Source organism: Dermacentor andersoni, chromosome 11, assembly GCF_023375885.2.
Source record: "Dermacentor andersoni chromosome 11, qqDerAnde1_hic_scaffold, whole genome shotgun sequence".
NCBI classification, from domain to species: domain Eukaryota; kingdom Metazoa; phylum Arthropoda; class Arachnida; order Ixodida; family Ixodidae; genus Dermacentor; species Dermacentor andersoni.
In genome coordinates, this window is record NC_092824.1 from 117,018,450 (window position 1) to 117,044,712 (window position 26,263).

The following is a 26,263-nucleotide window of genomic DNA, read 5'->3' on the forward strand; positions in this document are numbered from 1 at the left end:
GCTTAGTGAAAGAAACAAGTCGACCACAAAAAAACTCCAGTGACTAAATTTTTGCACATTTGGTAATGCATGAATTGTCGTTTAGTGGTGCAGCAGCCTTAGAATCTACAACATCCCATTTGGTAATTTTACGTCCCACAATGGTTTCAAAAGCTTTATGAGCTTGGGGCATAGTTGAAGAGTAAGTGATCCAAATTTATAGCTCCCACACAAGTAAAGATTGTGCATTTCGTTCTTAACACCTTGAATGTTTGCAAAATTTTGCAGTAAATACTACATGAGCAATCGTGAAAGAAAATTTGTGGCAATGACAGCTGAGAAAAAAAATAAGATTGCTCACCGCACATATTCATGGCCCCAGGAGCCAATCTCTTCTCGTGATCCGAGAAGTCTGTATTTGAGGCACTCCCGTTCCTCACTTATAGTCATTGCCAAGATGGATACAATGTCAGCACAAAATCTCTGTAAAATGAAAAACAGTTGCCAGCAACCACTGATACTTAATGAGTGTCACCAGCCAACCTGCTTCTTACATACTTTAAGAGTGTTACACAAGCCAACCACAGGCTCCTTATTACTGCCTAAACCTGAGCCAGTTCAAAACATGCAACCCTTTCAACAAATGGACAAACAAGAACTCAAATTTCGAACTTATTTATCATCATTAGTAGCAGCAGGCTAGATTTTATTGTCAGAGAGCTGTACAATTCGGATATTCAGTAGGTAAATAAATAACTGCACGTGCTCTGTCAGTGAAAGAAAAATTTGAAAGGAGCAAATGTTTGCCCACGGAAGCCTGCAAATCAGTACGTTATGCTGACATCATCATCATCAGGCAAGCAAAAAAGACAGTTGATTTCAAACTGACACTTCTCACACAGCAGTAATTTTTTATGGCTACGATATTGCACGAGGCAACTAGCTGAAACTAACGTTACTTTGCTGTTCTGTTTCGGCACTACAGTACTGATTTTCGAACGCGGTTTGTCAGAATCAAAATAAGTTTTATTTGCACATTCATTCACTGCAGCGAACGGAGACAATACTGCAGGTTGAACAATTTCTGACAAGTCAGTCACTCGATTTCGCAGGCTCACCTTCGTTTTTTCTTCTTCGATCTTTTCATAGACCTCCTGCAGCGTCTTGTAATGGGGTTTGAGAAACTTCAGGGGCTTGGGTACCGACGTCATCGACGTGGTCGAGGCCTTGATCTGAGCTCGAAGGTTCTCGAGAGCACCGAGGTACAGTGAAATGTCATCCTCCTGTTCGCGCCAATGGGGAGTATGTTAAGTGCCCGCGGAAGAAAAAAAAAAAAGAAAAAGACAGGACTACCCAAGCGTAAGAGTCGCACAGACAGACCAACAAACACTCACGACGAGGCGATGAACGAGCAGGTTCAGATCGTCCTGAAGCTGTTTGTCTTCCTCTGTCTGAAAACATGCAGCAAGGAACGACAATCAGACGACAAGCGAGTGCTCTTCCGAATACCACATAACAGCGACGGATAATAAAAAAAACGACAATTCTACACATCTACAAGAATAGTAAAATTATATTTGTAACGATGTGCAGAAAAAAAGTGCATCACAGACGTGCGCGAAGTGAGACAGCAAGATTTGGAGGCACATGTTAATGACGAGTAAAGAACAACAGTTCGCGAAGTAAGTGCTGTTAGTTGGTGCCTTATGAGGCACCTGATATTTGTAAGATTCACTCACAAGTTCCAATTCCTTTTCTCCTTCATTTTTCTTCTCTTTTGCAGGCTGCTCGCCTTCAGCCGGTGCGACCGTCTTTTCCTTCATGTTTGAAACTCTCCAAGCCAGGCACTGCACGTGGTGTAGCTCAGGCCAGCTCAGGCGTAATCGGCAACTAAATATGTAAAGTAACTTGACTAACTAATTTAACTATAGATCAATGTTTTAATTAATATTGAAGATCTATAAATATTCCTGAGCGCTTTTACTCGATATTTAAAGCATCTTGCGTAGAACTCTCGCACCGGGGCGACACCACTATGGCTACAGTTGCGAAGTGACGTACCCCTATGGACGTACGCTTGCGTCTCGGATCGTGCGGAATAATGCACTGCAGCTAAGTCCAGCGCGCTGCAACTGAGTGCACATCAAGTTAGGAAGCGTCAGTAGCGCTCGACAAAGCCGACGAGAGTTAAAGATGTAGCGCCTCCGAGCGAGGATTTTGATAAAGAGTAACTACGTGGACGTCGTCTTGCCAGTTTCAGTTTTGCCATAGCAAACGCCTGCCGATCACACGCATCCGATGGAAACGTTTGCCTACGCGACCTACCTCCAACACCTGATAGTCACTTTGGCAATCATTCTGCTCTTTCGAGTTGTCTGGGTTTTAGTTAGGATCAGACATACCGCCGAAGCATGCAAGGTACCTCGCAAGAAACCTGCCAAGCTGATGATTGTGCTAGGATCAGGTAAGCGCCGTCCGCATAGTTTCGCAACGACACTGTACCGTTCCGTAAACAACGCACAATCGACAGACGATGCTACATATTCGCTGTCGCTCTTTTCGGGCATCACGAGTTGCATGGACGCTGTGCGGTGACTCGCGCTCTTTGCTGCTAAGGAATCCGTGCTGAAAGTTTGTGCGCGGCAGCTGTGATAAGAATCTTACGTTTTACGACCATTATTTGCTATGTGTCGCCCATGGCGACGGTAGCATTGCCCCTTAACGAGCCGGCGAATACGCAGCAATGTGCGACCATCTGCCAGCAGTTACGTTTCGGACAAACACCGTCACGCCCGAAGTGCGAACGTTGCTCAGTGGGCGCTGCTAGTTCCACGTCGGTGCCGCGTAAGCAACGGGCTGTAGTGCGCCAGAATCTGTGAATGATATGCTCTCTCCTTTACGTCTCAACTTGTCTACCTTGTTGTGTTAGACTGCTGAGCACGAGGTCGTGGGATCGAATCCCGGCCACGGCGGCCGCATTTCGATGGGGGCGAAATGCGAAAACACCCGTGTACTTAGATTTAGGTGCACGTTAAAGAACCCCAGGTGGTCGAAATTTCCGGAGTCCTCCACTACGGCGTGCCTCATAATCAGAAAGTGGTTTTGGCACGTAAAACCCCATAATTTAATTTAATTTTTTGTCTACCTTGTTGCGCAGGCGGCCACACATTCGAGATGCTTAAGCTGGTGGAGAACATATCGACAACATCGTACAGCCCTCGTGTCTACGTGACGGCCACAACGGATCCAATGAGCGCCGATAAAGCCAAACAATTAGAGATGTGGAGAGTTGCATCGTCGTCACAGGTGCTGCTTCTGAGATTCCTCTCTTCTAAAAAGGACGCCAGCGACGGACCTGAGGTAGAAAAACGTTACCTACTTTTGGAAGTGATAAACACTAAGACTCTTAAACCGCGCTGATGCTACGTGAGTGGCCATGCTGAAGTAGCCATATTACATCACACATTCACAGGAAACTGTCTTGCATGCCCCTGTAAACTTTGACGTTAAATATGGTATAGATAAACAGCAGTGCAAAGATTTGAAGGTGCAAAAGCCATTAAAAGGTGCAGTACTATTATCACATGGTATCATTACGATAGTGGACAATACAATTCTGTTATGATTCTTTTGTACCGTATATAATTGGCCATAAATGGTGCCACACCTGCATTATTGCTAGAAGCGACCAGTTGTGACAAGTGATAAAAGAAAGTAATTGTTTCACATGCTCTGGTCCTGCATAAATTCCCGAGTACAGCGGGCATTGTGAAAGGCTGAATAAACAAAATAATAAAGAAAAAAAAGCAACAACAAATGGTTCTAGAGCGTAATGCCTGTGGATGAAATTAGTAGCTTATTCATTGCATGACAATGCAACTTGACATCACTTTTTCAGGCGGAAGAACCTTCCGACTATGTTGTCGAGCGTATTCCAAGGAGTCGAGAGTTGCACCAGTCCTGGCTGACTACGGTGCCAACAACAGTTTATGCAATTTTGGCATCGGCACCCATCCTTTTGCGCCATTCGCCAGATGTTGTGAGTATTTACATCTTGCGGCTCAAACATTAAAGAAGTATTAATGTAAAACATTAAGCCATGATAACTTGCTTACTACACTTTTGAAAGAGCTGTCAGGTCACTTTTAGCATAGCAAGATGCTTGGTAAACCAAATATAACGTAACAGAGCAGTTGAAGTACCATCTTTGAACTGCTAAATCTGTTAATGATGTTATGGATATTGGCGATAGCTCTCCTAGGTAACTAAAACGTGATAGAAGAAAAATAAACTAGGCTGATACTTTTTGCTTTTGTATTACTCCTTCCTTACTGTGTCATATAATTGTGAGTACATTTCAGTCCTTTTGTCTCTCTCTGTATATATACATATATAAATCATCTTATATTTAACCACTTGCATTCTGTTTTAATCCACTATTATCTCGCATAGCTTTTCTATACCTTCCACACACCATGACCTTTTGCATCTCGTGATAAAGCAGTGGTGGCCACCTGCTCATGGCGAGTTTGTTGTAGAATGGCATTCTAGTTATCTTGCACACATTGACAATAATCTTGGGGGGATGCGGGGCAGCAGTGCTGCCTTAGTGATACCGTGGATTTCCTACAGTGTTGTGACTCATCGCAGCCATCCACATGTTCTTTCCACATGTGCCACTTGTACTCATAGTTGCACCCTTTCCCCTTCCTATGCCTTAAAGAGCAATTTGTTCTGTCGTCCCATTCACTCTGACAAATACTGTTCCACCAGCTGTAATGTTAGTAAAATAATTTTCTTGTTTTTAAAAATGTGAATCTTTTTCTTTTTTATTATTTCTGCAGGTTCTGCAGACACTTTTTTTGTGCTATATATCTGAAGGCAGCATCCCCAAATTAACAGTTGGGAGTAACTCTGTCCCTTGTCTTTTTCATGTGTCTGGTTGTATGCATTATTTAGTGTTATTAACTACATAGTACTTGTAGAAAAAGGAAACTTGATATATTGAGAGGTATTATATGCCGAAAAGGTACTTGGGAGTGTGCAGGATGTAAACAAGTGGAAGTATTTTTTATTGTGGTTTGAATTAGAGCACTGCACAGACCTGATTTCACGGCTTGGGCCCATCAGGGGAAGCCCAGCCCTAGCCCATGACTCCAAGCCCGACTCTGCTGAAGCAAATAAATCAATGTGCACATGCTATAAAACTGCCATAGCTTAGGGGATATATCGAAAGCAAGCATATTCCAACTTGGGCACAAAAATATTGAAGGAGGCAGTAACAAAACACAGTATGACCCAAGCTATCACAGCTAACTGCATTTTCTCCTTTTTCATTTGGAATTAAGGACATCATTTAACATCACACATACTTATATGCATGTGAGTGGGGAATGAGCTGCTACACTGACCTGCTGAAGTAATTTTCTTGTGTTAATATAAGGCCCATGAAGAACATTGTGAATGCCGTCAAGGTGGAAGCCATTGATGTGTGCTGCAGTAACCATTAAGCAGTCTTCAATGTGGTACAACAAATAAGTAGTAAAGTAGCGCAACTGCAATAAAGTAATTGTTTCAAATGTGGTAAGAGTCAAATTGTGTAAAGGGCTACGTTTACCCCCCTTTTTTTTTGCTTTCGAGGGAAGTTTGTTTTTGTACAAACAAAAAATAATGAAAACTTCAAGCATTTATTTTGTTTGCTATGGTACTGTATATTTGTTAATCTAATGCAAGTTTTTTTCTTTTCAAAAAATTCTGGCCTTAGAAGAATGCGCCTTGCATTATATTCATGTTTGTGGCATCAATATAAATTTTTTTACAGTGAAGCTGTTTATGGCTAGGGTTCCTCAAAATTTTCATGTGTACGAGCAAAAACCATTGTCATCAACAATGGCTTGTGCTGCCCCTCGTGCTCGTGCCACTGCTCGCGCCTTCGTTGTCATCTTCCGCAGCTGGCTCCGATGGTGCTCATCATGACAGCATTCCCATACTGCCCCTCCCTTTGCGAAGGCGCTGATGGCACTGGCCCACTGCCAGTCGGTGCGGTGATTTCGGTCTCAAACTCTTCGCCTCAATATATAGTGAAATGAAAACATGAATGTATATAATGAATGTGTATAACGAACGTAGAATTGAATTCTGGCGTTCTATGGTGCCAAAACCATGACTTGATTATGAGGCACGCTGTAGTGGGAGACTCCGGATTAATTTTGACCACCACAGGATCTTTAACATGCCCCCAATGCACGAGACATAAGCATTTTTGCATTTCACCCACACTGAAATGTGGCCACTGCGGCCGATATTTTATCTTGCGAACTCATGCTTAGATAGCCACTAAGCTACTGTGGTGGGTTATAACGAATTTATAACATGAATTAACGTGAACATATAACAATAAATGTATGTGTGTACCTTTTGTTACGATGATCACTCGTCAAGACAATAAATGTATTAGTATTTTTGTTCAAAATCATGTGTCACCTCTTTGTCGTTTGCTACACAGCTTTGCTGGTCATCCACCTTCACAGAGTAGAATGGCTCATGAGTTTTTTTTTATTTATTTAATTTTTTCTTTTTTTCCTTTTTTTCCTGCCGCTTCAAAATGCGGTGAACTAAACCTGTAGGCGCCATTGCAATCACTACTGCTGGCAGAGCCGTATTCGAACACCATTAATTGAACACTCTTTGCCGTGTTCACTTGTGCTGCGGGCACTTCTGAAGTGCTGTCTGTACAACAACTTTGGTAGAATGGAGGACAACGCCGTTCTGGTTGAAAGAGACATCTCAAGCAGAGAAAAATAGTAAATTGTGCATACACTCGTTCTTTCACTGTATTTTGTAATGGCACTTTGCAGAAATGATGAATCAAGCACCCTGTGGTCATCCCCTTTTATGCATCGTTTTCTGTTTCTTTCTGGCATCATCATCAGCCTATTTTATGTCCACTGCAGGACGAAGGCCTCTCCCTGCGATCTCCAATTACCCCTGTCCTGCGCCAACCGATTCCAACTAGCACCTGCAAATTTCCTAATTTCGTTGCACCACCTAGTCTTCTGCTGTCCTCTACTGCGCTTCCCTTCTATTGGTATCCACTCGGTCACCCTAATGGTCCAACGGTTATCTAATCTGCACATTACATGATTTGCAAAGTGCCATTTTTTTCTCTGAGTGTCTATTAGAATGTTGTCTATAACCATTTGCTCTCTGATCCAACGCACTCTCTTTCTGTCTCTGAAAGTTATGCCTAGCATTCTTCATTTCATCGCTCTTTGCGCAGTCCTTAACTAGTTCTCAAGCTTCTTTGTCAGTTTCCAAGTCTCTGCCCCATATGTCAGCACCGGTAAAATGCACTGACTGTATACTTTCCTTTTCAATGATAACGGCAAGCTTTCAGTCAGGAGCTGGCAATGTCTGCCGTATGTGATCCAACCCATTTTTATTCTTCTGTGAATTTCCTTCTCATGGTCAGGGTTCCCTGTGATTACTTGACCTAGGTAAATGTAATCATTCACAGACTCTAGAGGCTGACTTGCGATCTTGAACTCTTGTTCCCTTGCCTGGTTATTTATCATTATCTTTGTCTTCTGCATATTAATCTTAAACTCCACTCTTACACTCTCTCTGTTAAGGTCCTCAATCATTTGTTGTAACTCGCCCGAAGTGTTGCTGAATAAAAAATTACCGACGATTACGTTACTTCCTAATGCGAAATTTGAGCGCAGCAAATAAGCTGTTTCACCTTTTCGATAGATTGAGGCAAAGAAATCGAGCAACACATGTATGCGCTATCACAGAATCTTTTTTTTATTTTTCAGACGTATTCCTTTAACAAAGACTCCACTAACAGTTCTTGACAGTCATGAAGGAAACTTTGTGGTCGGAGAAATAGACTGATATATGTTCGACTTGGTACACCAATGCTTGATTCTCAAAGACGAGATCTATACAAGTGCCTCGTGAGGTTGTCACAGCCGTGGGACGCGTTACGAGCGAGAGGAACGGGATGTTCTCCCGCATAAGTGTTAGGAAATTGCTGTTTGTCTTTACGTCAAGCCGCCACCGATCTGGCTCTCTGATTGCCACCGCACAGGGCGAACGGCAGCGGCAATTTCGGCTCGGGCGGTGCACATATACAGATCCGCCGCCACCGATCTGGCTCTCTGATTGCCACCGCACAGGGGTTGCATTGGAGGAGGAGCGAAGAAAGGAATTAAGTTCGAGCCGGCGCTTTGACAACCGGAGACTCGCAGGAAGAGGGGGGAGGGGGGCGGCGTGTACACCCAGCGGCAAACGATGGGGGCAGAAGCGCGCGCAGCAAGCGGACAACACGATAAAGGGAGGAGGGAAGAGATAGCAGCGACTGACTGATGCCGCTGACGCCGATAGTGAGTCAACCCCAGCTGCGGAGTTGGTTTCAGGGACAACGCCGCCGATGCCGACACAAACAATATGATACCCTCGCTTCCGCAGCGCTAAGAACCAGGTCTAGCCGTGGGAAGGTGGTCACGTATTCGTCGACGTGCCGGGGCCTACGTGAAATAACCGGCGCGTCGGCAACTGAAGAGCACCCTATCCGCCACACAAGAACAGGGGGACCCTTTCCTCCTCTTTCTGCATGGCGGCGACGGTGTTCTATGCAGTCACGTTATCTTGACTCTCAAGCGGCGTCAGCGGCATCCAGCGGTATCAGTCGGTCGCTGCTAGCGCTGGGGGGATGAAAGGGGGGCGGAGCTGGTTACGAGGCCGACGACAACGCCGACGACGACGCGAAACCCAGGAACGGACGCCAAAGAGCTGCGCTCTAAAAATGTGATCGGCAAACCGAAGGTTGCTGAGGTATTCACCGTCGATCCTTACTCCTAAACCTTCCCAGTTTAATAGCTTGAATACTTCTTCCAAGTACGCAGTGAATAGCATTGGAGAGATTGTTTCTCCTTGTCTGACCCCTTTCTTTATAGGTATCTTCCTACTTTTCTTGTGTAGAATTAAGGTGGCTGTGGAATCACTGTAGATATTTTCCAGGGTATTTACGTAAGCGGTCTGTACTCCTTGATTACGCAATGCCTCTATGACTGCTGGTATCTCTACTGAATAAAATGCTTTTTCGTAATCTATGAAAGCCATATACAGAGGCTTATTGTACTCTGAGCATTTCTCGATAACCTGATTAATGACATGGATGTGATCCATTGTAATGTATCCCTTCCTGAAGCCAGCCTGTTCTCTCGGTTGACTAAAGTCCAGCATTGCCCTTATTCTATTGGAGATTATTTTGGTAAATATTTTACGTAACACTGGGACTAGGCTAATGGGCCTATAATTTTTCAGTTCTTTAATGTCTCCCTTTTTGTGGATTAGTATAATGTTTGCATTCTTCCAGTTTTCTGGGACCCTTGCAGTCGATAGACACTTCTTATAGAGAGCCGCCAGTTTTATCTTTGATTAAATCGACTGTTATTCTATCCTCTCCTGCTGCTTTTTCCCGTTTCATGCCTTGCAAGGCCCTTCTGACCTCATCTGGAATTATAGGAGGATTTTCTGTATACTGTTCATTATTGTTTCGAATAGAATACTCCCGAGTCCTCTGGGTACTGTACAGGTCACTATAGAATTCTTCTGCTGCTTTTATTATACCTTCGAGATTGCTGATGATATTACCCTGCTTATCTTTCAGTGCATACATCTTGGTTTGTCCTATGCCAAGTTTCTTTCTCACTGATTTCAGGCTGCGACAATTTGTTACGGATTCTTCAGTCTTTCTCACGTTATAATTTCTAAGATCACTTATTTTCGCTCTGTTGATCAATTTTGACAGTTCTGCGAATTCTATATTATCTCTTGAGTTGAACACTTCCTTTCTTTATCGTTTCTTTATTAGGTCCTTTGTTACTTGGGAGAGCTTGCCTACTGGTCGCCTTGGTGCCTTGCCTCCCACTTCAATAGCTGCCTCTGAAGCCAGCCTCGTTATGGTTTCATTCATTACCTCTATTTCATCATAATCATTTCTCTGTTCTAAGGCTGCATATTTGTTTGCAAGTACCAGCCTAAATTTGTCTGCTTTTACCTTTACTGCCTCTAAGTCAAGCTGTTCTTTCTTGACCAATTTTACTCTTTCTCTGTTCAAATTGAGGTTAATCCTAGCCCTCACTAACGTATGATCACTGCACTTTACCCTACCTATCACTTCTACATCCTGCACTGTGCTGCGATCGGCAGAAAGTATGAAATCAATTTAATTTCTTGTTTCACCATTAAGGCTTTTCCATTCCAGGTCCACTTTCTGTTGCTACGTTTCCTGAAAAAGGTGTTCATTATTCTCAGCTTATTCCTTTCTGGAATTCTACCAGCATCTCTCCTCTAGCGTTTCTAGAATCGACGCTGTAGTTGCCAATTGCCTGTTCACCTGCCTGCTTTTTCATCTTCATAAAACTGATCTACTTCCTCATCGTCGTGACTGGATGTTGGAGCGTAGGCTTGTACTACCTTTAATCTATACATCTTATTAAGTTTGATCACGACTACTGCTACCCTCCCGTTAATGCTGTAGTATTCGTCAATGTTGCCCGCTGTGTTCTTATGGATTAGGAATCCTACCCTGTATTGCTTCTTATCAGGGAGACCTCTATAGCAGAGGAGATGGCTGTTATTTAGCAATGCGTTAGCCTCACCAGTTCTTCTACTCTCACTAAGGCCGATAATATCCCAAACAATGTCTGATAGTTCCTCAAAGAGTCCTGCTAAGCTAGCCTCACTCGAGAGGGTTCGGGTGTTAAACGTTGCAAGGGTCAGTTTCCATTGGCGGCCTGTCCGGACACAGAGATTCTTAGCACCCTCTGCTGCATTACAGGCCTGACCGCCGCCTTGGTCAGGTGCTCCGCAGCTGCTGGGGACTGAGGGCCATTGGTTAATTGTAGATATCATCAGGGAGGCTGTGGCCGAATATTGTACCAGGGAGGCCAATTCCCGTTCTGGTGAGGGTTGTGTCTTTGTTAAAGCTTAGTGGGCCTTCCTAATTTGGTTGTACTTGGATTAGTATAGCCCCACTCGTTCTTGGCATCTTTCGCTGGTGTCAGGCATCACTCCAAGCCTGCCGATGTGTACTGGAGGAGGTGAAATTCAAGCTCACCACTGTCCGGAAAAAAAAAAAAAATCTCTGGCATAACTCTGTGTTATTATCGCAATACTATATATATGTATTTTTTTGCTGAGACATCGAAAGTCCTCCTTCAGATTATATTTGTGGTCACATTACTTGCAAATACGGTAATTAAGAGCAAGTTTTTCCAACCTGTCACTTTAGCTTCACACAGAATGCCTTGGATATATGCAGAATGCCCACGTGGGCTCGAAAACTCAACCTGGATCCATTTGTGAGTGGGCCTGTGCCTGGATTGGGCCCTCCAAAAGCTATGCTTTACCCAGGCCAGGCCCTGGGCTTTTGGGTATGCTCGGGCCTGTGCAGTGCTCTAGCTTGAACACATGGCTGAAATTCATTTTGTCGTCGATACAACACTTTTAAATGGGAAACACTGAGTGTCCTTTCATGCAGCATGTCCTGCAAAAATAAAATAAAAGCACATTTCATGTTCTGTTTGGTGTAATGGTCAGGTGGATTGTTAGGTGTGGGACTATAAGTGAAACTTTTGTCAGCTACATCAGGTAGGCAGCCTAGAGAAAATAAAAAAAAGATGCACTTTGTGACTCTGAGCACAGTCCACGAGCATTTTTTCATTCTGTTCTTGATACTGCCTTTTGGAAAGCTTAGACTGTTGCCATTGATTATGCATCTATGTTAAGCTGTGGTACCTCTGCTGTCCTAGGTAGTATATAAGCAAACTTTGCCCAGATTTCAGATTTCCAGACAATCAATTTGGAGCATTTAGCAGGCAAGGAAAGTGTGTGGTTTTCCACACTTGTATAGTAAAAAATGTGGCCTACCTTTTGTGACTTTTTCTTACTTGCAGCTGTCTTAACTGGTAGGCTGTCTGTATGGAGCTTTGGTCAGCATATGCATGAATGTGTAATTTATACTGGGACACTTTCTTTGTTTTCAGATTCTTTGCAATGGCCCAGGAACATGTGTGCCAATTGTGTTGATGTCGTTCTTGCTGGCTGTGAGTTCCATATTAATCATTGTGCATTGTTGAGGGCTCCAACATTGTGCAAGAAAATGGGATACTAATGTTAATGGCAGTTTTAAATTATGCGGTGCTGCTGCGATATAAACAATGTGTAAAGCATTGTGAACCTTGGTAAATTCACGTAGGAATTGGAATATAGTGTAGTGAAGTCTGTGAATTGTTCATTAAGCTGCTGTTGTCTAATCAAGTCAGATAGAGACAGGAGCACTTGATACATGGTAACGATGAAACTGTAATGCAGGTGTAGAAAGAGATCTGACTGCTAGCATGTTACTGAGTGTCACATGTTCTGAAACAATGCTTGGATGGTGAATTATAACTGATTTGTCAGATAGGTGGATATGTTCTGTTAGGACAAAGCTTTAACAAACAACCTTTTTGCTAATATAGTGTGTCACTGACGAAGAGCCTGAGGTCAGGCTTCACATCTTTGAAAGTAATGTTCTCAATGGATTGCCCTTTACTGTCTCACATTAAACATTATGCATGCCCAAAACACATTTCGTTGAGCAAGTGGAAACAATGGATAGGTCTTGGAGTCCTGTGATGTTGAGCACTTATTATCTTTTTTTTAACACAGTGTGGCTCAGCCTCACCTATGCTTTTTACAGGTGCTGGGTACGAAGAGGACAATGGTGGTGTTTGTGGAGAGCTTCTGCCGAGTCAAGACACTGTCAATATCGGGCCGTATCCTGTACCACCTTGCAGACCACTTCGTGGTCCAGTGGCCTCAGCTCACAACCAAGTACCCTCGGGCTAGATACCATGGCCTGCTCATCTAAGTGGGCAACCCACTGATCTCTGTGCAACTCATCTGGATTGTGCAAGGCATTCTTAACCTTTTGTGTGCCGGGCATCTTGGGAGCTGTGCTGGTTTTCTCTCCTCTGGACTTAAAATGCCAATGTTATGCTTGTGACACAGTGAGAGGCTTTAATTGAAATGATTAGTGTGCCTTTTCCAACAGTACAAAGAGGTGAGTCATCATATAGTACATAGCTATTGCTTTTTATCTTTCCTGAGGTTATCCGAGCAACAGGTACTTGTTGTTTTGACTATGGTGAGCCACTTGTTCTTAAATATTCATTATTTCTGCTGTCACGTTACTGGAAACTCATGAGACATTTCTGAAGTTTCATATTTTTAGGAGCTCTAACTGTTTGCTATGGCATATCCACCATATTAGAGATCAGGAGGCTGCCTGAAGAAAAGAATGATTTCCTGGGCTTTCTTCTTTCTTTTTTTCATATCAAACAATCAGGTACCTTTCGCTGGAACAAGTAGTGGCTAGAGAATGCAGTCTGTCCAGTTTTCTTGCACTCATACAATGAGCGGCAGAGAGTAAACGTGAAACAAGAAATGTGTTCACTCAGATACTGCAGTGGGTGCATGAAGGGGCTCACCTGAGCTTACTTTGATGAAGGGCTTGAAGGTTTAAACATGTCAAGCCAACATCTGCCAAATGTGATGCGAGGCCGAAAATAGGCCTCTGGAACTATACAGTCTCCTTGATCCTTGCAAGTCATAGCTGGAACTAGGCACCTTGCAGTGCTCCCTTGTGCATCCTGTCGGCATGTCATGAAAGTACTGCCAGAAGCTCTCTACCATGGAGGAACGAAATAGAGAGGGACAAACTCTTCATTGGTGTCGTATAAGTGGCAGGAAATGTCAAATAAATGAAGTACCTGGAATAAGTGCAAGATTAAGTGGCATGTAGTAGCACAAATGCAAGCATCTAGTGCTTACATTGCCATGAGCATGAAAAAAATTAAACACCAGAAGCACAGTAAAAGTGCTTGTGCATTTAGATTAGGTTTTCTTTGATGCTGGAGTGTTTCTTACAGTTGAACATTGAAATGCCGATGAATCGTGAGATTGCTCTTTATTGACACCCTTGAGGAACAAGATCTGTGCTCTTATGACTGAACCAAAGGAGGGAAACATGCTAGCTGCTGCAGTAACCATAACCGACCTTTCAGCTACCAGATAATGCCAGCGTCTGGCAGGCTACATGTGTTTAGCAGCATCTGTGATGCCATCCGGCCGCCCTGGAAGGGGCCTTTCCTTTCTGTGTGCATCTAGCTTCATTTAAAGAAATGAGCTTTGTGTACGCTTGTTTAATGTACAGTCTCTGTGTTGTGCCTCTGTAACCATCAGAGTGGTATTGCCTTGCACAGTTCAGATGAGTATCTATGGCATAGATATTACTGGATTCCTCACTAATAGCCTGGATTCTTCAGGTTCATGGCTGTGCATTGTGTTTGGAGCCATTTGGCTGTGCGTTAAGGAGGTTCACCATCATTGGCTGAAAACATACGATGTTAACATTGCCTTTTGTTTCGCGATACATTTTTTGGGCTGCCAACAGTGTTTTAAAGGTCATTGCATAATAAGTGGAGGCATTGTTTGTTTTGTGGTGTTCCTAGGTTTGCAGCCCAAAGCTTGCTTCTATTGGGAGTGGGGGGGTGGTGATTTGCTAGTACACATATGAGGTAAAAACAATACAAATATTAAATAAAAGCCAGCATGACTGTATAATGAAAGTACCGCAACAATGTTTTTGCTAACATATGGTCTGTTCACTAATGCGTGTTGTGTGCTGGGGCTTTGTGTGTTGTAAAGAAACAAGCTACTAACCTTACTTGTAACTTGTGGAAACAGGATCAAAGTATAAGTAGCGATAAAGTTGCAGTTCTACGAAATGGGTGATCTGCTGTCCTTCTTATGGTTGTTGACCATGTTTCTGTGCTATCACCATTCAGCATGTTTGGCTGCTAGACTGTCAAAGAACAATTTGCTTGCACACAATTTCTCACAGTGAACTAGGAGTACGGGCTTTGTATGCATTGCTGAAAGAAAGTAATGTAGTACTGGCCTTTTCATTCAGAAACAAGTTTCTGAGTAGAGTCAAGAAAGACACTGCATGCTTTCTCAGCATCAAATCAGCTAAGTGACACTGGTCAAGTTGCATTAAGTAGAATTAGCAGGATGTTCTTGCAGAAGGATGTTCCGTTTGTGTAAAGTCATCATATTCTGGCACTTCAGTGCATGGTCAGTCATTGCCCCTGATTTTAAAGATTTTATACTGACAAAGTTTCAGACTGAAATTTAAAAAGAGAGAGAGAGAGAGAGCTGACAGTGGTCATGCGTTTGAGTATGATGTTCTGAACAGGAATAATTGACACTGAAATTATCAAGCTTACCATAGTGGCGTGCATGTCGTGCGCAGGCTCTTGCAAGATGTTGCTGTCAACACAATGATGAAGTTGGTTTGGTGTTGTGAATGTGCGAGTTAATTACAGTTCACATTTTAGGGCAACCAGAAATTGTATTTGCATGCAATATCCTGATTGTGGCTTCTTATATTTCGTTGTGTGTATGCTCTTGTGTGGTAGCTTGTCTGGATCAAGGCAGATGAAAAACTTGATCAAAAAGAAAAGGAAAATCACAGCCATGAACCTGGATAGAGGCTCCAGAGTATTTTTGCTGTAGTGTGCCCAAAGCCCATGGCAAGCATGTGTCCATTGTTGCCAATGGGGACATTGGAATTCACCCTTTGATAGAATGTGCGGACGACTGTGGTGTCACACATGTAGCTAAGCAAACTTGATGCAGGCTCTTTTGTTCAGTGCCTCTGGGTTGCTGCTGGTTCAATAGCCCAAGGCAAGCACAAGGTGTGCCACACAGGTAGCTAGCTGCAGGTTGCATTTAAATTGAGACACCATGACACCCAAGGCACTGCACCACATAGTTGTCTGCAGTGGCTAATACATAGATTGGAAGGCAATGTTCTAGCTGAAGTCCCCAAACGACTTCTAGTACCACTGGTATGTCTAGGAGTGTTGCCTGCAGTGCAGCTCTTTTTTAATTTCTGTGTTCTCCTTTTTTACACAGGGTTTTCTACTACGAGGTTACTACTACTAGGCAGAATCTGAGCAGTCAGTATGCTCGAATGTTCAATTCTTTGATTTTTTTCAATTTTTTTTTCACACCTTTTTACTCTCCTCCAAGAATGAGAGGTTCTTTTCCCGCAGCCCCCACTGCACCGAGCGGGCCCTTGGTGCAGCGTGGATGGATGCGATGAATGCTTGAGAAACATTTAGATGGGAGATATGTACCCATTCAGAAATCGCTTACAAAAGAAAGGGATTATATATTTTGAGGAAAAGAATGCTAGTCGTGAGAACAGCTGGGATTCATAAACTGCAAGAACATAATGCATCTAGGACATCTCACTCAGGTTTTATTGTTGACCTCTTTCTTTTTTAATCCCCTTGAAGGTAACAAGCAACATATCCTGCTTTTCAGGAGTACCCTGATCTGTTGTAAGTCCAGTAAAAGATGATATGCGAAACTTTTCTAGTTTTGAGTCACATATTAAAGCGACTCTAAAGGCAAATATTAAGTCAAGCTGAAGTGATAGATTAATGCTCGAGAATGTCGAAGGCACCAATATTATTGCAAACAATGATTTAGTAATAGAAAAATTGAGGTAAATGCCGGACACGATTTGAGACTTGCCAGGGAAATTCAAGCACAAGCCCAATGACAAAGGCACTCCTCATTATAATTTTGTCACTAGTACTCAACCACTTGTAATAAAAACAACATTGCATTGCATTATAAGACTGAATAAAATGCTACTTGTCCAGTTCTGTTTGATATTTAGAAAAAAGAACTGATTGATGTTACCCTTGACAATGACAAGGGTGGTCGAAAGGTTTAACTTTCACTCGACTCTGCGCTGTTTGCGTTTCAGTAGTTTCGTTATCACTTCGTCTCAAAAAACATGTACAAACTGCAAGTAGCAGAGAATTCCATGTCCATGTGATGTTGCGGGATGTCAGAACGGTTCACGCCACGTGACCAAGAGCAGCTGCAGCAGCGCATTCAACGCTCTGTCTTGGCTCAGTTTCTCCATGGCCATGCATTTACATTTTTGCACAAAAAAACCTAGTGCCATCTGTTTGGCATCCGTTTTATTCACCAACGGCAGTAAAGGACAGTGATGTTCGACGTCACCACTCCCTGCTTGCGGACGGAGGATTTGAATTGCGCTAAACGTATGCAGACCCTTCAGATGCGATTTTTTCTTAAACTAAGCCTCTTGGCAAGAAACAAGTGCTGCAACGTTTTTGGAGTGGTGTTTTAACAATCCACATTGACTTAATATTTGCCTTTAGTGTCCCTTTAAGGAATGGCGACTGCTCCTGTATTTATTTTCATTCTCGGGACTTGGTTTCTAACCTTTAGTCTCTAGTACAAAGTCGGGCATGTGCAAATATGCCTTGTCTGTGGCTGGCCCATGGACTAGGCATTATGCATTTAAGAGTGCTTCGTGCCCATTTTGCAAGTTGTGGCACTTCTTGAGACATCTGCCTTTATATTTCCTCCCTGGTAGCTGCATTCACATGCTTCCCACATGCAATTTATTGACAGTATTGTCATCACAAGCGCTTTGAGTCAAACTGAATTTCTTGTGACATGTGTGCCGAAAACCTGGGCAGTCCAGGAAAAAGTGATGTCTGTTATCAAAGCTGTTTGACAAGCTTCTTTTCAATAGCTTGACAAGTGCAGCAAAAGCAAGTAACGCACAGCCTAAGAAATGCTAAGCGTTTTGAAAAGCTTGTGAAACTTCTGTGAACTGACGTAAGAAATTGGCTATGAAGTGTTCGCACAGTGCATCTTTTATTGTTTATTCAAAGTTTGCAATCCTGGATTTTTGAGATCTCCAGAATAAACTCATAACACCACTTCTTGGTTCAAGTGTCTCTTTTTTAGAGCAAAGCTTTCTTTGCGAACCCTCCCATACTTTCCGTACAGCGGCTACTGGCCGACTTACTGAATAGCTTGTGCTTAAAAAAAAAAAAGAATTACATGCTCGATGCTGGAATTTAACCTTGGCCTCCAAGCATAGCACCATTGTACATGTTCCTCTATTGTGCCAATGCCAGCTAGTTGTTTGAGAATATCACCTGGTGATTGATTATGATGATGACTTCCACACTTATGGCTCATACCCAAAGGGGTGGGGAGGGTGTGTGATTGGCCAAGAAGCCGGTAGGACATTTAGAATAAGAACAAATGAAGAAATACAAGCCAATATAGAGTTCTCATATTGTGTAACCCGGTTGTGCGAGAGCACATGTCTGCACCAATTTTCTTTATGTAAATAACACAGGAATGGAATGTGTAAATATGGAGCGTTTCATTAACTGCTTCATGAAAGCTTTACAATGATTCCAAAATGCTTGTTGGATATTCATAATGTCTGCTACAAACATCTGGTAAAGAGTGGTTATGCCATACAAGATAGGCATTGAATTAGAACTTAGCTCTGAAATTGCTGAAGAACATTGTGGAAAGAGGGGCAGTGGCAACATTATCTGTTACAAGCATTCAGCAGTTGGCAGAATTGATCTTGGTGATACAAAAAAAGCAAGACTTGCCTAAGAAAAAAGAGGCACAACATCATGGTGGATGATCTCAAGTCGTGAAGCTTGGAGGGGTCCTGCCGTGATATTTTTGACTATTCATACGTCATTTAAATGAAAGTCCTAGAGCTCTAAACCTTAGAAAAAATTGTGACAAGCTTTAGGGTGCCACATATTATTTAATATAACAGCTTTTCTAAAGCCAGTTACGATATTGTTTCCAGGAGGACACTGTGTCACGACACAGTATGTAGCTCAATTGATAGAGCATCGTACGCGAAATGCGAAGGTTGTGGGATCATTCCCCACCTGCGGCAAGTTGTTTTTTCATTCACTTTCATTTCCATTAATTTATCGTTTCTTAATTTCATTTATTAAGCACAACTAACTTCCCTTATGTTGTCATTGGTGTCAGTGTTGGCTTCTTATGATATGACTAATAAAAATCGGGCCCCTCGGTTAACCCCTTTCTTCTCGTTTTTGACACAGTATGTAGGAGCAGGACGTTGCAATGTTCTGACTCTTGCTCTGGCTCGCTTGGTTGCCTCGTATGCTGCTACTCGTTGCGAGGGCCCATGTAGCAGCATAGCGGGCAACAAAGCAAGCTGGAGCAAGTCCCAAACCTTCATAATGTCCTGCTTCCACGTGACCACATACAGTGTCATGAAATCGCAACACAGTATCCTTCTGAGAAACGGAACAAACTGGCTACAGAAAAGCCACTATTTTAAATTATTTACAATGCTCTGAGAATTTTCACTATTTTTTACAGCAAAGCTGTATACCTCTACCGTCGAAGGAAATTTTCGTGTCATTGTTGTAAGCAAAAAACTCCCCATACGTGGGCTGACCCGCGGCAGAGGTGAAGTAGGCGTTAAGCACTCCCCATACAGGGGCTGATCTTGAAGGTAGTGCAATACCGGTCTGACCAGCGGCAAAGGTGAAGCAGGCGTTAAGTACTCCATATACGTGGGCCGATCCCAAAGATAGTGCAATGCTGGGCCAAACCGCGGCGGAGGTGCAGTTCGCCATTAAGGGGCCCACATACACAGCTTCGCTGGTCATCCTTCTTCACAGAGTGGAAGGGCACTGAGTTTTTTCTAGGGTTTAGAGCTCTAGAGCCCTTATTAATTGTGAAAAAATGAATAATCTATAACATAATGTCAATACCTCTTTAAAAAGTAATTCGTTAATGATAAGACAAGGAGGGAGAGTCATAAAGCAGTGGCCCTTTGTTAAAGTAAGACACATTCTTCGAAAAGTGGAAACTGTTTGTTGATCTAGAAGCATGTTTATTAATATACACCTGTGCTCATTGGAAATACATCTATATATGCTATATTCTCATGTATGTAGCATGACCATGAATATAATGTAAAGGTAGGCAGTAGAAGGCTTCTTGTTGACTGGTAAACTACAGTACTATAATAGCATTAACTAAATATGCGTAATGTGACTAATGACATGGGCAGAAAACAAAGGTCTATGACAGTACTTTTTAACAAGTACTGACATGATGTTTCTGTCAATTCCTTTTGGTAAATGGATGTCCAGGCCCTTAAAACCATAAAGAAATGCCAGTAAGAGTCAGAGTGCCCTAAATTAATTATATAGGCTGTCTCTATTCATTGGTTTTGGTACCTAGGTGCTGGATGTGTCATGATGTCATCACACATTGGCTCTCTCCATACCTGTTATTGCTGCAGCTGCTACTTGCAAGCAGAGCTAGACTAAATGCACACATTTCTTTAATGAGCAGCATCATACCTAGCCTTGTTGCTACTGGTCAGCGAACTTGTTTGGCATCATGACATCACACTAATGTCAATTACGTCAAGTTTGGTACCTCAAGATCAACTTTAGTATCAAAATATCTTATTCGTTCGTTGCATTTACTGCGCTAATCATTGTGCACCTTGGAATTTTGAAGTGTTTTCTAATCTTCACACATACTGAGCGTCATCCATTTACATGCGAGATGAATGTGGTCTATAACTTAAAAAACATGGGCAAAAACAATAATTTCTCTTAAAGGGCCCCTCACCAGGTCTGGCCATTTTGAGCTGACAAGCGCAGAGCATACATTACACGACAACGATCATGTCTGCAAAGTATTACATCGCTACGCACTGTGGAAAGACCTGAAATTTCAAACTGAATGCCGTTTTCCCTTCTCCTCGCGGCCACCGAGCTGCAAACCGGAGGATGACGTACACGTGCTAGTGCTCCTACGTACACGTGTTTGCACTGTGACGTTGCTCGTGGTGACACGTGACTTCGAGAATTATTCAAGGCAACATCCGCTATTTGTGTTATATGTTGCTTGAATAGACAAATTAAAGCTTAGAGAAATAATAAAACACACAAACCGTATGTCTGCATGTTGTTTCACTTCGCAGCACAGCAAGCGATATGTACTTCTGTTTCGTTTGCTTGTTGCCATGTCGTGTAGTCGCGCACGCAGACACTGAAACTGTGTAATTTTCTACCGTGTTCCAGCGCGGGATCATGCTCTGTGATGCATCTGTTTGTGCCTGCCTGAGTATTCGTGTAGCACTGACTTATACCACTAGTCAGGTGTCTTCGTGCACAGTGCGCAAAACCGTGCGCTGCGTGAAATGAGACAATCACAACAGCTCGCACGTGACACTGTCAGCAGAAGTGTGCCGTGCCACAAGAAAGCGAGGAAAAAAAAGAAAAAAGGCTGGGTCTGCAATGTATGTGTCACGTGATCCTCGAGGTCTGGTATGGGAGAACGCAGGGAAGGAATTTTGCTTGCGAGGGCTAGACGGGGCAAGTGGAGAGAGTGTCTCGCTTGGCAATGGAGCTCGCCTCCTGAAATCATGGGTTTGCGGCACTGAAATATGTCTATCTCCGCTACTAATGAGCCGATTTGAAAAATTTTTGTGGCAGAATGCTCCCTAAAGGGCACATAACAACTTCCAGCATATAACAAAAATTTGCTATGGGGCCTGGTGAGAGGCCCTTTAAGGGAAATAATTGTGGTACGAAGCATTACACTGTGCCACGTCAGTTCCACGTTTGTGAGCTAGACGTTCTTACTTCTCTTCTTCCGTTAGAGTACGGTAGCGCTGCCTATCCTTGGCTTTTCCAGCACATGGCATAGACGCAACACTCACCTTCTTTGATCAAGGCATGTTTGCAGTCCACGAGCAGGAGCAGCTGTGGAGAGCGGCGAGCGGTGCCCGGTGTCCAATCATTGCACGAATTAGTGCGCGCCTCTACACCAGGTGTGCGCCCATTGTGTCGTAGCTGCGTGAAGGAGTCGGAGCCTCGGACTTGGTTGTGGGTGGTGTGGCCTTCGTGCCCAGAGGACCCAGGACCCCCAAATTATCATATGGTCACGTGACTCAACTTAAACAAACCCTCACTACTAGACAGAGTGACTATTTTCAAACTCCTAAGTTTCATGCTCTCACAAAACAAGAAATAGTTTTATTTTCAGTTTCATTAACTGCTGCATATATCCTCATGATATTTGGATATTGTAGACATTACTAAATATAGTTGAAGATTGTAGCATTATATTGCTTGGTTTTTAACTGGAAAATTGATTTTTTAAGGTGAACCAAAAAATCGGAAATAGCTTGCATGACCTTGCTCATGGCTTCCTATATAATGCTTCTGCCAACACAATATGTGCTTGCATGGTGCTGACTGAGCATGCGGGTCCTTTCAGCACACATTGCAGTGGTGGATTGCTCATCACACTGAAGTATTCCAACCGTGCTGCGATATGCTGCCCCAAGAAGCCACGGATGAGACAACATGGGCACAACGTTACACCGAGTCAATGACCGCTTGACATCATGGGCCACTGTGCTGTTGCCTACTTAAAGAGGAAGCTTTGGCTAGGGGCAATTCCGATTTCGCTGTTCAAATACACATGTAAAATGCAGAAATGCTTTTATGAGATGCTGCTGGGCCAATTCTAACGAAATTTGTTGCATTTGAGAGAGAAATTTTAATTTCAGCAAGTGTAGGAAGCAGAATTTTGAGTTAGAACCTCTAGCTTTCTTCAAAAATTGCTGAAATATGGTAGTTTAAAAATCTGGAAGCATGCAATTTATAAATCCATAACTCTGCACCAAAAACAAGAGTTGCAGTTTTGTTAACTATATCTGTTAGAGCATCTAAAGCAGACAAATGTGATATATTCATTTACAACTTAGGCAAAATTGTTACAATGTTTACAAGGGTATTGCAAAAGTCAAATTCACAAACTGGTGATATATTTAGAGTGATGTATAATAGTATATGAATTTTGTCCGCCTTTGACGTATTATTATTTGCTGTTTACAGAATTATGATCTTTTTATTGCTGAGTTACATCGTTGTAAAGTTGATATTTGAGTTTTTGAACTCTTGTAGATTTCAAGAATGTTTCTAAAAGCCCTGATGGTATAAATTGAAAATATATCCCTACAGTTAATGAAACTTAGTGCAATGTGTGGTGAGCAACACAATTCCTATGTTCCAATGTATTTAGATAAGAGCTCCTGCGCTAAAGCTTCCTGTTAAAGGGCCCCTGCAACCAAAAATTACATGTTAGTTTACTATAGGACTTGGCGATGCCTCCAGCGCCAGTGAAAGTGCTGAAATAAGAGCATTTGATATTTGAATTTGCTTCTGAAATCACTTTCCACACTGACTTCAGCGTCATACATCAACAATTTTCGGAAGCGCATGTGATACAAAGGCACATGACTTATGCCGTTTGTTTTGATTGGTTGGGCATGAAAAATATATTGTGGGTGTTAATGCTATACATACAGTAACAACCTTAAAAATAAAGATGTCCTTTGCGTTTTAAAGATATGAAGAGGACCCACATTTGTGCAACACAAGTTTTGTTTGCAACTGACACTTGGTGCGTTGTCCAACCGTCTACAGTCTAAATATAAAACAGAAATAAGCACTTGCATATAGCACGTGGGTATGAACGGTGGGTAAAGTTCATCCTGTATATTTCTGACAAACATCTGATGGCCATATATAGAATTTAATCTGGGTGGGAAGGTGCATTTGCAGGCCCTTTAACTAGATGACACCACCATGTCAGGTAAGGATACAAAGGGAAGAAAGGTTGCAATACTGTGGGTCTTCACTGGGCGAGTGAAATGTGAAAGGTTATGCCTCTTTTTGTTGTCTGCATTGATTTTGAATTTGTAAGTTGAATAACTCTTGTCTGGCAGTATCAGTTTTTGTCATTCTGTTTGCATTCACCTTGGGATAACGCAAGGAGCATATTGTGATGCAGAAATTGGTGGTTTCAATATGCTCGCAGGCCCGCTATAATTTTTTAAGAGGAAGCTTTAGCTCAAGCCCAACTCTGCAGCCGCCTATAAAAATATGTGTAAGATGTATAAACGCTTTTATGAGATAACCACTGGACCGATATGAATAAAATTGATTGCTTTTGAGAAAGAGTTAAATTGTAGTGACTGTAGGACACAATATTTTTATTTAGGGCCTGAAATGTATTGCAAAGCTGGCCGAAAATTGCTAAGTTTCAAATATGTAGAAGCACGAAGTTTACAAATTGGTAACTCTACACCAAAAACATATTGAAGTTCTGTAAATTGCATACGTAAGATCATCTAAAGCGGACAAATTTGGGATGTTACTTTATAGCTTACGTGGATTTGTTACAGCGTTTACAAGGGTTTTGCAGGTGTCCTGTACACAAATTAGTAATATGTTTCACAGGGGTGTATAATACATAAGTTTTGTTCACTTTGGATGTATTAATAGGTGCAGTTTACAGAATTATGATGTAATTTTTCATTGCTGAATTATAAAAATTGATAGTATCATTTTTTTATTTTGCAATATTGAACAATCTTTATGAAAAATTTGATGGCGTGTATAAAAGATCTGCTTCCTACGGCCACAAAATTTTCACTTTTCTTTTTTTAAATGTAACAAGCCTCATCAAAGTTGGTGCAGTGGCTAGAAAAACATTTTCTCCTTTCCCATGTATTTGCATAAGAGCCCCCGAGCTAAAGCTTCCTCTTAAAATCAAGTTCCTTCTTTGACATTGTGTGCCTTGTACATCGAGAGCTTAGATTTTCAGCAAAGCTCAGATGCATTGCAATTTAGCTTGCATACTGATCCATGGAAGTTTTAGGATCTCACATTACATTTGGAACATGCCTCCTAATATAATACTAGGCTAGTAATTTCAAAGAAGATGTCATATTCATACAGATATTGCATTTCTTCATTGTTCTGTGCCATACCTGTTTTGCCTAGTTGGACATACACCTTGCACAAGAGTGAATTGCCGATGAACTTGCTGCCCAGACTAACAGCTTAGCTTGATCGTGTTTAGTATACCCAAGTCAACAGCACATTTCTGGATTTGCTCCTCCCTAAACAGATTAAAAGCAGTAAGCGTGCTCTACAGGAGTTTTTCACAAGGGTGGCCTTAGGTAAGCGTACCAACAGATTAGATATCTGATCTGTTGGTACCTGAAATAACTTTTCATAACTTGCACAACTAGTAAATTTTCATGATTTGAGTCAAAGCACGGTTTGATGGAGAACAGACGCTAATAGTTTCACAGAGTGAGAAAATGACAAATGTGAGAAAGAAGTGGTGGCATCACTCCTGTCTAAAAAATTCAGAACCAGCTTCTGGTGATGTAAATAGTCATATATTTTTCAAGAGTAGTCAATGATGCATAATAAAGAGCAACTTATGATGCACTTGAAACTAAAATAAATGCTGCAGGGCCACTTTTACAAGGCTTTCGTAAAGAAATGACACAGAGCTTTTGCACTAAGTGTGGTCATGTAGTACCCTCTCTGTGGCACCCTCTGGCTTGCCATAGACAGAAGAGCATAGTATCGCCTTAGAGCCTAGCAGCACAGAGTTTCTAACGGCATTTAAGACCTAAATCTTTCTCAACTTCAGTGGTTTGGTAATGGCAGTCACTCTCGCTAGCATTCGCCACCAAAGATGCAGTGTTTTCATAGTTGTCAGCACAACTGGCGCTCTTTTCGCTGCTGAGTGTTCCGGCCTCCTGTGCTAGTGATGTCATGTGTGTGCTACTTCTAGGCACCTTGCGTGCACTTCCATCTGTAGATGGCTAAAATTCAGGCATTTATAGGCAGTCTTCAATGCATGACTGGGTCATCTCTTGGCATAGAACAATGAACCAGTTTTTCAGTACCATAATCTATCTCTCATTATGTAGATAGTACTTGCATCTGATGTTCCTTTAGAGATTGCTGAAACATTAAGCTACTGATTGCATGTTTTTATACATTGTCTCTCGTGCCTGATATCATATAAGATCAAATGGTTGTGCTATTTTACTGCAGAGTTGAATAGACAGCAATTTTTGTGAAGATCTTTCTTTATGTTTTAAGAATGCTTTATTCCATGCTATTATGTAGTGATGCATCAATATTACTAATGGTATTGTTCAAATAAAAACAGTGTTTGTGGCCTTTAATTTTGACAGTTACTACCAAGCTACAAGAACAGCTAGAAGTGTGCTGCTGTAGTTCTGCTACCATGTAAAATCTATTGCAGTTTTATGGCTTATATCTACAGATGACTGCAAATGACTGCGGGACAGTGGTGCGAAAAAGTTCAACTGTCTTGCAGCATCGGCATGAAAGCCTGGAACTGAGTGCCATGCATAACTGGTGGCATGCAATATTTCCAATTGCAGCTT

At 42.3% G+C, this 26,263-nt stretch overlaps 2 protein-coding genes and 1 long non-coding RNA gene across 3 annotated transcripts in view; 2 read left to right on the forward strand and 1 right to left on the reverse strand.

Moving 5' to 3' along the window:
* Positions 1-1,830, reverse strand: part of Rpn1 (regulatory particle non-ATPase 1) — a 58,656-nt gene extending 56,826 nt beyond the window's left edge. The window contains exons 1-4 of the mRNA XM_050186068.3: positions 1,719-1,830; positions 1,374-1,430; positions 1,098-1,262; positions 341-462 (exon numbers count right to left, since the gene is read on the reverse strand). Of these exons, the coding sequence (XP_050042025.1) occupies positions 341-462; positions 1,098-1,262; positions 1,374-1,430; positions 1,719-1,802 (428 nt within the window). The 5' untranslated portion in view covers positions 1,803-1,830. The remainder of the gene's footprint in view (positions 1-340; positions 463-1,097; positions 1,263-1,373; positions 1,431-1,718) is intronic.
* An 84-nt stretch (positions 1,831-1,914) lies between these two features.
* Positions 1,915-17,873, forward strand: Alg14 (ALG14, UDP-N-acetylglucosaminyltransferase subunit). Its single transcript, XM_050186074.3, has 5 exons — positions 1,915-2,443; positions 3,137-3,339; positions 3,878-4,018; positions 12,036-12,095; positions 12,734-17,873. Exons 1-5 carry the CDS (start codon positions 2,278-2,280, stop codon positions 12,902-12,904), a joined length of 741 nt encoding a protein of 246 aa, XP_050042031.1. The 5' UTR covers positions 1,915-2,277; the 3' UTR covers positions 12,905-17,873.
* Positions 17,874-18,486: 613 nt separating this feature from the next.
* On the forward strand, positions 18,487-26,038 carry LOC129386952 (uncharacterized). The gene is made up of 2 exons (XR_008614293.1): positions 18,487-21,805; positions 22,255-26,038. It is a non-coding gene; the product is annotated as an uncharacterized lncRNA (long non-coding RNA).
* Positions 26,039-26,263: the final 225 nt, after the last annotated feature.

Bases quoted from the DNA above. Each gene is read 5' to 3' on its own strand.
- Alg14 (XM_050186074.3), top strand. From the start codon at position 2,278: ATGGAAACGTTTGCCTACGCGACCTACCTCCAACACCTGATAGTCACT. The intron at 2,444-3,136 runs GTAAGCGCCGTC...CTTGTTGCGCAG, and splicing joins GATGATTGTGCTAGGATCAG to GCGGCCACACATTCGAGATG. The intron at 3,340-3,877 runs GTAGAAAAACGT...TCACTTTTTCAG, and splicing joins ACGCCAGCGACGGACCTGAG to GCGGAAGAACCTTCCGACTA.